This window comes from Sebastes fasciatus, chromosome 15 (assembly GCF_043250625.1).
Source record: "Sebastes fasciatus isolate fSebFas1 chromosome 15, fSebFas1.pri, whole genome shotgun sequence".
NCBI classification, from domain to species: Eukaryota; Metazoa; Chordata; class Actinopteri; order Perciformes; family Sebastidae; genus Sebastes; species Sebastes fasciatus.
In genome coordinates, this window is record NC_133809.1 from 20,415,248 (window position 1) to 20,430,312 (window position 15,065).

Genomic DNA, 15,065 nt, shown 5'->3' on the forward strand with positions numbered 1-15,065 from the left:
TCCACTTTTAAAAAACTTTTGAAAACACATTTTTTTAGGATATAGCATTCCTATAAGTAGAAGGGTATAAATATATGTATGCATACATCCTTTTCTGGACGCATGTGTACATTTATACACATTTATGTATATATATACTGTATATTTGTTTTATCAACTTGTCCTACCATTTTACCACTTCTCTTATTATTGATATGTTCTGTGATGTTCTGTTTTAGCAAGTTACCATATTTGTTTTACTCTATCTGCTTTTATTGTCTGATGTTCTGTTTTAACAGTTACCATATCTTCTACTTTATCTATCTGCGTTTATTGTCTTGTGAAGCACTTTGTAACATCTGTTTTGAGAAGTGCTATATAAATAAATGTATTATTATTATTATTTTTATTATTGATATGTTGTGTGATGTTCTGTTTTAGCAGTTACCACATCTTTTTCTTTATTTATCTGCTTTTATTGTCTTGTGAAGCACTTTGTAACATCTGTTTTGAGAAGTGCTATATAAATAAATGTATTATTATTATTATTATTATTATTATTATATATAAGTAGGATAAAAGTAAAACATGAGAATGGAGATCTCTCAGCTGAAAGGCAATGACTATAATAAAAAACACATTTTCTCCAATGACTATAATAAAAAAACATATTTCCTCCTTCTCCTACTACAAATATTGATGATGAAACCAGTCAGTTATTGGGACCATAATAGGTGTTGTAGACTGGGCGGGTCTGCTCTTCTCCCTCCTCTTCCTCCTCCTCCTCTCATGCAAATGCAGGAGGCTTACCCGGATCTACCGCTGCAGATATTTCACAGGCTCCTCCCTGCACTTTTTTTTATCGCCTTATAACAGGATATCTCACTGGCGCGAAAAACGCACTGTGTGGCTTTCTATTACACATTGTGGGGCGGACCTTTGAGCCTCCTGTTTGTTTGCTGCCCGGCTTTTTTTTTCCTTCTCTCTCGTCTCTTTAACTTAAACTAAAACAAAACTGCGTCCAAACACAACACAAGCGCGTCTTTGTATCCAACTCGGTCAGCTTTTTATCCGGTTGATCCCGGTGAACCGTGGACTCTTTGCTCTCTGCCAGGGGGGATTTTCACTGCCCTGAATTTCGCTGTGGGGATTTACTGGAGAGCTGGTGAGTAGTTTTATTCTAATGTCTGCATGTGAAAGTTTCCTATGAAGGAAATAGCTGTCTGTGTGTCTGAGGGTTAAACCCACGCTGTCCACTTTTCACATGACTGCTCTCTCTCTCTCTCTCTCTCTCTCTCTGTGTGGAACAAAGCGCTGCCTACATTTCAGGAAATGCAGTATGGTTACTTTTACGCATGATAGTCCCGTGTGTGTGTGCTCCACTAGTGTGGGTGGCCACATTAACAAACTGGATCATAGTTGATTCCTATGTACATATAGATTATGTAATAACCTTTATGTGTGTGCCGGGACAGTTTGAGTGCATCCCTGCAAAGAGAGCATCTATTATTAATTAGGCTGTTCCAGGGATGGGATATCTCCTAATGGCATACTTTAATAAAAAGATCATTGTAGATATGAAAACAAACCTTGAAAAAAGGAAAAAATAAAGTATATAAAAACATCATTATAAATATGAAAACAACCTTGAAAAAATAAAGTATAAAATAAATAAAAATAAAAAGATCATTATAGATATGAAAGCAACCTTGAAAAAAGGAAAAAATAAAGTATAAAATAAAAATAAAAAGATCATTATAGATATGAAAGCAACCTTGTAAAAAGGAAAACATAAAGTATACAAATAAAAAGCTCATTACTAATCACTGTGATATTCTCCCCCTTCAGGTTGTACAGGACGTTTCTTCACAAGGCTGATCATTCCTGGGAATAAAACTAAATAAGAGGATTTTTTTTAATTATTTATTTATTTCTAACCGGGGGAACATGGAGTTCGACTGTTACCAGCACTATTTCCTCGACGATTTTGACCGAGAAGAGGAGGATTTTTACAAGTCTACCGCACCGAGCGAGGACATATGGAAAAAGTTCGAGCTGCTGCCGACCCCTCCCATGTCTCCCACCCGGACACCGCACCACCTCACGCCGGGAGACAAGCTCAGCTGGCTGTCCAAAGTCCTGGGTCAGGACGAGGAGTGCGAGGCTCAGTTCATCCCAGACACGGCGTCTGGGAAACTCTTCGGCAACCTCAGCTCCATCATCATCCAGGACTGCATGTGGAGTAGTTTCTCTGCCAGTAAGCAGCTGGAGAAGGTCAGCGGTAGAGTGTCTGCTGCTACGCCGACCTGCAGCTCTCTATCTCCGGCTGCAGTGGCTCAGCTCTCCGTGAGACAACCGAGCAAAGCGCAGTGCGTCTCTCCAGCCGGACCGACGGAATGCGTCGACCCAGCGGCGGTTCTCACCTTCCCTGCGCCGGCAAGCAGCTGCAGGAAGCCGGCGTCGTCTGGGTCCGAGTCTCGCTCTGATTCCTCTGGTAAGGAAGGAAGAAGCAGTCTTGCCTCTAATAAATTTGCCCCACCCTGCTGCTGCTGCTCCATGCTTTAGGATTATATTGCCCTCTAACAATGCGTAATTTGGAAAGCTGGGCTGCTGTGGCTCAGAGGTCGGTGGTTCGATCCCCGGCTGCTCCAGGTCATATGTCAATGTGTCCTTGAGCAAGACACTTAACCCCAAATTGCCCCAAATTGTGTGAATGAGTATTTAGATTACATCCTGATGGGCAAAGTTGGCACCTTAGCAGCCTCTGCCATCAGTGTATGGATGTGTGTGAATGCTGACATGTAGTGTAAAGAGCTTTGAGTGGTGGGAAGACTAGAAAAGCAATATAAAAATGCAAGTCCAAAAAATGCAAGTCAATCTAACAATGCGTAATTTGGAAAAAAGCTGGGCTGCATGCTGCTGTTGCATAACTGTGGTTTTGTGGTGCAGAGAGGGGTTATCAAGTGCATCAGTCACCTTTTACAGCTGGATTTTTTTTTTACTCTCACTTTCACAACATTGCTTAGCTCAGAATAGTCATACAATCTTTTTAAAAACCGCGCCCCCCCAGCCACTTTTACTCCAATTTCCCCTCATTCAATACTTCCCACAGGCCCTGCATTACAATCAGAGTGCGGTATAGAGTAGAGGGGCGGGGTGATTTGTTGAGTCCTGATGATTTATTACTACCACACACACACACACACACATAGCGACACACCGTGAGAGTAACTCTTTCACATTTCCCAAACTCCCCTGCCAGCACAGCTCCTCATTTAAATTGTCGATGAATGCTCAGTGTTTAAAAGACAAAAGCCTGAATTCCTGCAAGCTTTTGTCATGGATGACCACTGCTGATAACACCTCCGCTCCTGGAGTAGTGATTTGCATGCTTGGCTATGGAATGCACTTCCTTATGGTCGTTTTGGTTAAATTTTGATTCAGCTGGACTCTGCTCTTGCAGGAAGTGTGACCTAAGATTGCATTGAAACATCCTGCTTTTAAAAGCTTTTGTTCCGTGTGTATTGATTAGTTGTTCATTATGTGATCACAGATGATGATGAAGAGGAAATCGACGTGGTCACCGTGGAGAGCAAGCAGCAGAACCGGGTGCGGCTGGTGAATGTCAGGAAACCGGTGACCATCACGGTCCGGGCCGACCCATGCCCCAAACGCTTCCACATGTCTGTCCACCGGCAGCAGCACAACTACGCCGCACGCTCACCAGACAGCGAGCCGGAGGATGAGGAGGATGAAGACGAAGATGAGGAGGAGGAGGAGGAGGAGGAAGAGTATGAGGAAGAGCCTCAAAGCAAGCGCACCTGCACAGCATCCACTCAGCGGCCGTGCTCTTCGTCTGGGGGTTCCTCCCAGCCCGGCTCTCCCTCGGATAGTCCCCAGAACTCTGACGCAGAGGACACTGACCGCAGGCGGAACCATAACTTCCTTGAGAGGAAGAGGAGGAACGACCTGCGGTCCCGTTTCCTCGCCCTGCGGGATGAGATCCCCGGCCTGGAGTCGACCAAGACTCCTAAAGTGGCCATCCTGACCCACGCCACAGATTACCTGGCTGACCTGCACACCAAGGAGAAGCGGCAGCTCCAGGAGAAGAAACGCCTCAAAACCCGACAGCAGCAGCTTCTCCGCAAGTTGGCTGAACTGAAGCGCTCTTGAGACGCAAACAAGTGTGCTCTTGAAAGAAACTGCCTCATTTTTCACAGTTACCGGTCACTTTTGGAAAGCTCCAGTTTTTATATAACAAACATGCCTCATGTAAATAGCCGTGAATTTTTTTTTTTTTTTGGAATACATTCGTATTGCTGTGGGCTTCCTATGAATTGACTGTGCTGGCCAATGAACCTGATATGGGGAGGAGGAGCAGTTAGTGTGTTGTGTTTTTATTTTTATTATGAACAGGGGTGATGGAATTGATGTTATAGCTATGACTAAGATATTTCCTGATAATGCTGTGATGGGAAATAAGAACTTTTTGTTAATAGTTTATCAGTGTGTTAGTGAGTATATGCAGCCTTCAGGGTGTGTTTCAGCGTGCTCACTGTACACTTGGACAATGGATTGAAGCGCGAATGCTTCTCCGTGTACAAATGAGTGAATGTTTGATGTACAAATTGTTCTGTAAATAATAGCTTATCGCTCCTGGTTAAGGAGCCAAAATCAAGAGCTGTCAACAAGCTTTGCTCCTCTTTATGACGTGCCGCCACCAGGCATCGAGGAACCTCTATTTTGTTAAGAAAACAGGAAAAATGGGCAAAAAAAATAAGTAGCACTGCTGTACTTTATATCCACACGTCACTTTGTGATTTCAATGCTTCTCCTGATTTTTGGTTGATTTTTAAAAGCATGCTAACATCAACATTAAATTTTTATACCATGTTTGCATACAAATCTGAAGTCTTGTTTTTTATTCAAATATTGCGCAATGCCATACTCTGCTAAATTGCCTTCTTCCTCTGTGAAATGTGACCCAAATAGCACTTTGACCTTGCCATCGAATTTGTTCTGCACCGCTTCTACTGGTTTCCGCAGCAACCTAAAGAAACCTCGTACCAAAGTGAACCCTCGATTTAAATGTCTGAGGCGGAAGTAGCAAATGACGGATTTATCGTGCCTCACACTGATGGTGTATAAGGATAAGATCCACCACATGCTGCTGTGGTAGTGCCTCTCCAGAAACACAACCTACTATCAGATGCACAAATGAGCTGTAAATGAGGGCAGATCTTTAAAAAGAAAAAAAACTGTTTGATTTCCTCTCTTCTGTGTCACTTTGCGGTTATCTGACGAGCGTGTCTTGTGCACCAGCTGCTGGCCTACAGAAGGTTACACCGAGCTTGTCCTTGAGTCTTGCCCTTGAAGAGTGTGTGTGATACTGTTGCGGATCCTCCCCTCTGCAGTGGCTGCTGCACGCTGGGCACCTGATGTGCTCTGAACTAGGTTACACTCACACACACATGTACAATCGGTATCTTTAGAACAGTCCCCAGTGGTTTGGAGACGAGGGTTGTGTGGTGGACTGCTGCTTGGATCATCCAGTGCAGCTATTCACGCAGGTATGCAGCACTGCTGAAAAAGTGAAAATGATTTCTACATTATTGGATGACACTACCTTCTTATCTGCTTTCATAAGGCTTGTATTTGTTATGTGACATGCCTCTTATAACTCTTTGTTGTATAATTTGTCGTCCATGTAATTGAGGGCGTGCCTGTCAGATTCCTTACATGCAGCTGCTGTCCCCTAGAGAGCTACTTGTATAAGTAGAGTAGAGCAAAGGTGTCTAGTAAAGATAGATGTCATTGATTTCATCATTCTTGATGCTCAGTTCAGTGTTAAACAGTAACCCCAGACTCTAATCTGAATGCAGATTTTTCAGATTTCCTGTAGGATATAAAACCCTGTGGTGACCAAGAACATTACACTAATGTATATATATATATATAAAAACATCCTGCCTTATATTAGGAAGGGTGCAGGATAACAGAGTTAATGGAGTAAAGAATGGATTCAAGTTACCAAAACTTTATTGGACATTTTGATTCATAGGGGACATTTGTTTTTCAGAATTTGAGCATCAAGCTCCTTTCTGCTGCCTTTATTAAATTAATTCTGTAAAAATCTAACAAACATGCAGTAACTTCTTGCATATATAACAAAGTGCGTACCTGCTGCCCCATCGATGACCTCACCGGCGAGTCTCTGCAAGCCCGGATGACTCAGGTTTGACTGCAAATTATTTGTATAATAAACTCCAAGCAACCATTTCATTCAAGTACAGCCTGACAGACGAGCCAGGCACACCCTGAGCTCCAACTGTCTCACCTCGCTGGCCTTTGTTACGGCAGGGAGAGCTCGGTGTTCCACCCGCCTGTGTTCACTCTCTGGGCCCCATTTTCGGCCCTGAGGGTGCTATTTTCTGGCACAGTTGAATATTTCCTTTACAAAATCAGCATTTGGTTCCAGGAGGCTCAGCTGAGGGAGTTAAATGACCCCATCTACACACAATAGATAACTGAAACTCTTTGCAACAATACTGCTGCATTTTATTACGAAATATCTGAAATATTTCTGCAGAACTTAGTGCCTTGTAGTTCTCATATTTCCCTGCTAGACTAAGAACAAGTCAACCAACATATCAGGTAACAAAAAGTGAGTGAACTTGAGATGAGGTCTAGTCGCAGCGAACAGCAACGACACCTCACTTGACATCAGCTGCAGTACTCTTTGTACTTTATACTACATCAGGAAGTGAAAGTAGCAATCAGATTGGACCAGATAGGAGCAGACCTGTCTGATACGTTTCCTGTTCCCTTCTGAGCATGAAATTCATCTAAAGTGATGCAGCACAAGAATAGGAAATCAATAATTAACTTAATAATGTGGCCAAGATTCAAGGACTTTCTCCAAGAGATGTACTGTTAGCGTGGTTCATTCCTGGACAACACAAGTATCCAGCACCAACATGCAAAGTATTTAGTTTCTGGAGATGCAAATGAGAATACTGCTGATGTTTTGGGAGAGATCATATCTCCATGTTGTCCCTTTTTGAGGAACTAAAATAAGTATACATTGAACAACATACGTTTGAGTTCATCAAGTGAGTTTAAAGATAAATTGTCTCAGCTGACAGACTGTTTAAAGATAAAAAACCCCCACCAAAGTTGGTATGAAGTTCTCAACAGCAGCTGCATGTGTGCTAACATTGCTGATAAGAGGTCAGTGATTATGTCTCCTATGTTTAAAAAACAGGGTTTTCCCTGAAGGAAATAATGAGGTAAGAGGATCTTCCTTTTCCTGTGGGATGCTCTGCTCTCTTCTGTTCTGACGGTTAACTTGCCAGACCAGATTTTCTGCTCTCAAGTTCATGCAACGCCCACACCGAGCCGCGACTTCTGAAGTTCATGTGTGATCACTCTCACACACATGCTCAGAGTGGCCGTGTCCTTTTAGAGCACATGTGTTTTATTCCCTCACATCTGTGGGCTACATTTATTTCCCTGCGATAAAATAAGCCTTTTTAGTCCCAAACAGCTGCAACCTGTTGCTGTCCCCTTTATTAAATATCAGGCGGATGTAAGAGGAGATCCGTTCACGGCTGTGTCACATAGAGGTCTACATATTCCCAGGGTACAAGGCAGCTCTACTGGTGGTCAGACAGAAGTGTGTGATGTGTGCGATCAGGGTGGGACTGTGGAGAATTGATGATGTGGCTGCCTCTCTCTGATTTATACATCCTCCACTTGTCTTATGCAAAAAGCAATCTCATCAATCTTTCCTTTCCTTTTTGTGCATGTTTGGTAAGCAACAAATTTCACCCTGTATATAAAGAGTGAGTGAGTTCAGTATGTTCTTTGCACGTGTCACCTTTGGCACATAACAGCATCACCTTGGAACAATGGCGCAACCTTGAAAACACTGTTAGAAAAGCAGATGAGCATGTCTTATCTTTGGCAAGCCTCCCTGGCGAGAAACACGACCAGTTACACTCGTCGCTCCGGTATGACTTGCTTATAACCAGGTGGGTCAAACGAGTCTGCAGTTTAAAAAAAACTAGCTTAATGATAACTGCAACTTACCTGAACAAGCTTTTTAACTGAATATGAAGTGCATCTGTGTTCCTGGAAAGTGGGAGGATAAACTTTCGCAACTGTTAAGATCCTCCAGCTGTCACTATGATGAATCTCTTACCTCTGCACTTTGAAAGAGAAAAAAACCCCACACAGACACACATTGAGCAACATTTCCACCATGTCGACTGGTTGTGTTCTGACTGGCCTGGTTTGTATAGCATGTATACATTGCATGTTTACACAGTAGGGCAGAGGAGGAAACGGACCATGAGCACACACTGCGCTGGTTTGTGATTCTAAAAGAGCATGGTTGAACTGGCTGCTTATCTCTGACCTACATGTTGGTTAATACAGGACATATAATATATAGGCGGAAGAGAAATAGGCTTATCTCAGGATGTCCTTACGACCTCCTGTGTGAGAATGAGCTGTGGTAGGTTCGAATGCCTTCCCGTTAGGAGGCTCGGTTCAGGTTGTGCTTTCGGTGCAGTCGCATGCTCCGTGGGAATCGTAGTCAGCTGTAGAGAGGAGAAGTGGACTCACTGTCATCCCCTTTTCTTACTCAACACTCAACACACCCTTCCCCTTATTCTATTTTTCAAGTGGCTGACGGCCAAGGAAGGGGAAAACACAAGCGGGAAGAGACGCAGATACACACATCTTGTTTGTGAGGACACACACACACACATTCTTGCAGGAAACTTTCCCTGGTCGCAGTCCTCAATCTCTCTGCCTACTGACCCACATTCCAGCCTGGTTGTGTCACTGGAACTGAGCCGAGGCTGTGGCGGCTACTGTCCATCTGATCCCAGTGAGGCTGTGAGTCTACCACTGAAAGACCACATACTGGCATGCAAGAAATCACATTCTTTGACTCCCTGTTCTCCTGTTTATCTTTCCCACTGTCTTCTTGTTTCCATATCTTTCTCTCTACATCCCTTGTTCCCTTACAGTCCCCCTCAGACACAGTCTGGCCCCCCCCTCAGGTATTTATCTCCACCATTTGCTGATTTAGGTCAGTCTTCTGAGCTCAGATTCTCTCTCTCTCTCTGTTGCTCACCCTCCCCATCCTAAGGCCAGTGTTACATAACAGTGGTGATTCAGTTGGAACATGCTGTATATGTTCCTCTCTCGCTGGATACATCTGTCCCCGGCTGACTGGTGTCAAACCGGTGTTTTGCTTTAAACCTCAGCCAGGACAACAAATTGGACCGCCTTCAAACCAAATAAACACACAAGGTGTCGGGAGTTCCTGTGCAGCACCTGTTGTGCAGCACAAAGGCGTTTGTTGTGTGTACAAGCACCTTCCTCACCCTCCTCCTCAGCTGTCAGCTATCTTGTCTGTTGTGGGTTAGTAGCATCTGAGATAAATTCGGCATGGTTGGCGTGGGGCTAGGCGGCCATGTCGTGTCAGTGGAGCAGGCCTTTCAACTCGACTGTCTAATCTGGAGCTAATCCTAATCCCGTTAGTGTAAACACCGCTGCCATCTGGGCCCAGACACACTACAGCTCTGATTATAATGAACCCATCAAAAGGTCTTCAAACCATCGCAGTGCGCGAGCCGTCGGTGGCTCGCGCTAAACTCTCTGACCTGGGTTTATGACATCATCGCTCTGTGGCTGGACAGTCCAACAGTTGATGGGTAAACAAACAAACGCGTAGCCAACACTGTACATGAGCCGATGTATAAAGTAGGCAATTAGGATGGGGGACTAGAAACAAGCCACATAAATGATGTGCAAGAGACACAAACATGAGTGATCTGTTTCTATAGGGTCTTTAGCCACCGGAGACGTAAGAGGGAGCATTAGCTGTGGTGATGTAACCATGGTGCTGGTTAATGGATAAGCAGAAGGAGAGAGGGGGGGAAAAGGGCCTCAACAGTAACAACTGCTGTGCTACCCTCACCCTGGCAACCCCCGCACCACCACCACCACCATCACCACCACCCCACCCAACACACACATACAGTGAATGGGTGAGAGAGGGTGGCTTGTTAGTGAGTCACTAAAGCTTGCAGTATGCTCCCAATGAGTATCTCGGTCTTGAGTCAGTTTTAAAAAAAAAAATCATATTGGGGATATGATGTGAAACCTGGTTATTTATATGCCTGTTGATTCATTGTCTGAAGTTTCTGATTGTCTGACTCTGTGCAGACATGTCTGACTTCTCAACATCCAGCCATTGTTTGTCATTTCTGTCTGCGTAGCCTTGGCAGGTGAGGATAAACACCCGTGGGTATCTGGCCTCCTGGACTTGCTCCATCTCTCTGCTGAGTTTGGCTTCTTCATCATATAACCAGTGATGAAAACAAGAAAAAAAAAATGATGCTTCAAGCTGCTCCATATTGAAGAAAATTAATTATATCATCAATCGATCAATACAAATATTGTGGCACGGAGTAGTGTGCGGACGTTACCTTTTTCTTTACTCAAGCTACTAAATCATATTTGATATTAACAATTGATCAAATGATTACATGTATTGTGAAAAGGCTCGTTTCCAGTGACAACCCCCCCAGAGAATAATCCACTAACTGCAATGTTTTAGCATCTTTCAGCTCATTGTTTTGGTTCACTCTCATCACTGTTGTTTGCAGACATATGAGGCAGTTGTTATGGGCAAAACAACTCTATAAACATACATGCCCAGCACCAGACTGCAGACAGACAAAGGTAGCAACTAGCTGGTGAACACAGTGGAGCATTCAGCAGCTACAGAGGCAGGTAATTCCCTCAGGAGTTGGTGGAGACCAAAACAGAGCTAAAAGGAGAGTGGATCTTCGACTCTCCAGGTGGACACAAACACAACCCCAAATTAATAATGATGTTTCTCCATGTATGTTCATTGTGTAAATAAGGTCTGCTTACATGTTTGTCATATGAACTTTATAATGATAATATGTGAATGTTGTGTTTACAGCTTGTTGCACTAACCCCAAATGGCAAAAAAAGCAATTAATGCAGGTTTAACATTACCGGTGGCATTTTCATTTTAGCATGTAGATCATCATTACATTGTTTATGGTCATATTTTTCTGCATCTCAGGTTGAAGATGCCACTGCACACATGGTAGACAGCGATTAGAAATCTGGATAAGATGTTTATACGCCACAGTATCTCAGTACCCCTGCTAGCATATCGAAGTTTCTCAAAGCTGGGATAAGGGCCCTTCTGAAACCAGGATATGATGTGTATATGCGCCAACACATAACCTGGATACTCCAAAGACTGGGATACTAGTAAATGCACTATTTGACATACAATTTGACATGTTCCCAAACTGCTTTCGAATACAGTCATACTTCCTCCACATTTAAAAGCACATTTAAAAACAATGTTATGCTTACAAAATAAAGCAGAGCAATCTAGTCAGATTGCCAAAGAAAGTGAGCTGATACCAAGTATCTATGATCTATGATGAAACCTGTTGTTACTGTTGGGGGTTTTATCCACAGTCAGAGAAGCAGTTTAAATCAGAGCCACTGTTGCTCTCTCAGCTTTGTCAGCCAGCAGATGTTCCATTGTTTGGCTCTGCGGTGTAAGGTTGCTTCAGTTGAAGTTGGGAAACTTGCTGCATCTTTTGAATTTAGCCCCATTGATTGCCATCACCACCAACCCCCACCTCCTTACCCCCAACCAACACTCACACCCCAAGCTACTCAGACAGGGGCTTAACCCCTCCCCCGTCCCCTTTAACCCCCTGCAGACCTCATAGTTGCCACACCACCACGACTATACCCCCCCTCAAGATCTTCACTCTAGTGCTTGCGCTCTTTGTCTCCCCCCTCGGTGAGGCCTTCAGCAATCAGTAACCCCCCACCATCACACACACACAGACACACACACACACACACACACACACACACACACACACACACACACACACACACACACACACACACACATCAAAAGCCAATTTATTGACCAATTACTGCAGTGTGAGTGGAGAGTTTTTAGAGTGCTACAGGAATGAGTCCTAAAACACAGAAATTAGTTAGCATTTTAGCACTTCCGGTTCCCACGTCTGGAAGTCAATACGTTTCTTGAATGGGATTTTAGTTAGATGCCTGAAATAAGATCTGTGGTTAACACAAGCTTAAGAGATTTTAACATTTTGTTCTATGACATAAAATAAATCGATACATAACCCACTCGTGAATTTTGAAGTTTTTATGTCTTAAAAAAGGCGGTTGCTAACAAGTGGCTAAATGAGACGTCATCAGGCCGACTCATCCGCTTTACAGCATACTCACGCTCATGCGACCGTGGTGTAGTTCGTTTAGAGCCCAACGTTAGCTTTTTACTTCTAGCGACTGTATTCACACTTGAAAAATCATTAAAGTTGTGTTCATTTGTGGAAATGATCTTTCTGATAAAACTTGTAAGTATCATAAACGTGTGTTTGCCACAGAGTTTATCTTTCAATGGAAAAACCCCATTGGCTTTTTGTCGGGGGAACTCTGGTGGGCCTACAAAATGAAGCACTCTATTTGCATCCATATACATTTAAATGCTATAATGCAGATTCACACCCACCCACCCACGCACACAGTGTATGTTATCAGATTGTCTCTTATCAGATGGTGAATGTATAGATGCCTCTGTTTGTCCTGCATGGTTACAATTCCTTCTTTTCAGCCTGCTTCTGAATGTGACTGCTGTAGTCGTCAGGGCTTGAGTGACCACCACAGTGAAGCTTATGTAATAATCGGTGCCCTGCTTTCCTCTTCCCCACTATAGGCCTGTGTGTGTGTGTGAAACACTGAGAGAGAGAGAGAGGCTCTGTTATAAGGCCTAGGAAACACACAGGCAGCACAGACTTCCTGTTTTTGTGTCGAACCCATTGGAGGCAGGAAGTGAGAGGTACCGCTGCTCTGCTCGTTTTTTGCTCTCTGTTGAATTTTGCCAGACGAAAAGATGCCGGTGCTTCGTCAGCTGCCACCCACTTACTTACGCTACAGATTTAGGGGGTTGGGGGTGAATCTAGACTGTTGCCTCACTGAAAGGCAATGACAACAAATCCAATAATGTCACTTGGAGTGCAGTGTTGGTGCTGTTAATGGCCTGAGATGCCACTTCAGGAAATGACCTTCATATGGGTCCTTTATCTTGGCGATGGATGATCGCCAGCTCTTATCTCAGCAAGAAAAGGGCTGCTACTTCTGTGCGGTAACAGCATGTGTGTGTGTGTGTGTGTGGCTGTGAGTTTTATACAAGGGAAATGAGGAAGCCAAAACTAAGTAGAACCCCAGTTAGAACAAAGAATCTGGTGGCAAACATGCCTGAGTGGTCGCTTTGAAGGACTGATTAAGGTTATAATAGTCATCTGCCTTGCCTGGAGCCCTCAGGCTGTGTTAGGGGTGGGGGCTGATAAGAGGTAGGGGAGGGGGTTAGTCCAGGCTGTTACCCTCTTTGTTCTGGCCCGCTCCACTCATGCCTGCTTTTGTCTCCACCCACAGCCTACCACTGAGAGAGCATTATCTCTCTATCCGTCTCGCGCCAAAACAGAGAGGGAAGCGTGTTGCTTTTTCTTCCTCATTTCTTTCTCTCTGTCTTTATTTTTTATTTCAAGGTACATTTTGTATCTGACATGTTTCCAGAGTAACCCAGTGACTGCAGGTACAGAGATGATGTGCAAAAGCAGCCAGTGCAGTCCCCCTCTCTTCCTTCTGTGCCTCTTTCTCTCTAGCATTTCCCGCCACTCCAGGGTGCACGGGGAGGGGAGTGGTGTCACAGCCGGTATGAAGAAAGGCTGGCTCCTCTGAGCCTCGCGCCAAATGCCGGCGTTATTCAAATCAGCTCAGTGGGTGCGGCCCAACTGTCTCCATGTCCTGTTAACCCCCTCAGAGGCCCAGACTAGAAAGCAGAGACACAAAGCGAGGCAGAGAGAGCGAGTGTGGGCTCGGGGCTTTGCCACATAAAAAGTAAATGCATCATTGATGTTCCACAAATACAGCAGAATGTGAAGTCTTTACTTCCTCTATACGAAACAGATTAAAATCATGTTATTAATGTGAGGGTTTTTTTCCATTTCAAAGGCTCTCTATAGACAAGAAATGTGGTATTTCTACATTATGTGAAGCTTTGAATCGTCACATTTTACAAACCTTTCTTTAATAAAACAGAATGTTAGTCATTCTTTGAAAATATGATGAAAATATTAGGTTAATTCTAGTAATTCTAGTAAAACCATGAGTTTTCGCTCATAATAATGCATATTAATTACCACACAAACTGAAAGTCTCTCTAGAAAGGAATAATATAGCCACTCAGCTACAAGTTAAAGTGGTTCAGGATACACAGAAACTCAGGTTTTCAGATTAACTTCCTCTCTCACGATCACAGAGTTTCTCTTTCACGTCCTCTTTGTCTACAACGCCCAGAGTAATGAATGAAGCAGTGAAGTATTCAGGACCACACTGGAGAGGCATCCCTATCCTCTACTACGCTCTAGTGGCTGTGAGCATGAAATGCAAGAAGTGTAGCTTCAGTACCAACACACTGCTGAGACTCAACTGGGAAGTGTTTATCAGGATTAAACTATATATGTTGTGAAATCTACAGATCTGATCTGTGCTCATTTGTATACATAGCCTACACAAATGTTGAGATACACTAATGAATGTGCATGTTTAATTTCTAATTATATCTAACATATCTAAATATAATACAAATAGATTACATCTACGGTTCCTCAGGTTCCAGACAATGAAAGACACACAATCCTTCAGTTGTCCACAGTCAATCGATAAAAGCTCTTTGCGTCTGGTCTCTGGAGAGCCCGGAGGAGAGTGTGTGGTCACAGCCAGACACATTATCCTGATGGTAACATGGGCAATATTGCAAATGTCACTTTGCACTGTCAGTTTCATGTATGCTGCCTCTACAAGTATTGGATAAGTGTAATGCCCCCCTGCTGTTTTGTAATTTGATACAATCTGAGCATAGAAAGGAACACTATACATTTACACTGAAAAGTAGTGAAAAAGACCTTTTT

General features: G+C 43.6%; 1 protein-coding gene across 1 annotated transcript; it reads left to right on the forward strand.

Moving 5' to 3' along the window:
* Positions 1–822: 822 nt before the first annotated feature.
* mycla (MYCL proto-oncogene, bHLH transcription factor a) lies at positions 823–4,884 on the forward strand. The gene is made up of 3 exons (XM_074660704.1): positions 823–1,144; positions 1,828–2,473; positions 3,533–4,884. The coding sequence occupies exons 2-3, from the start codon at positions 1,927–1,929 to the stop codon at positions 4,150–4,152; spliced, it is 1,167 nt and encodes a 388-aa protein (XP_074516805.1). The 5' UTR covers positions 823–1,144; positions 1,828–1,926; the 3' UTR covers positions 4,153–4,884.
* The last annotated feature ends 10,181 nt before the right edge of the window (positions 4,885–15,065 follow it).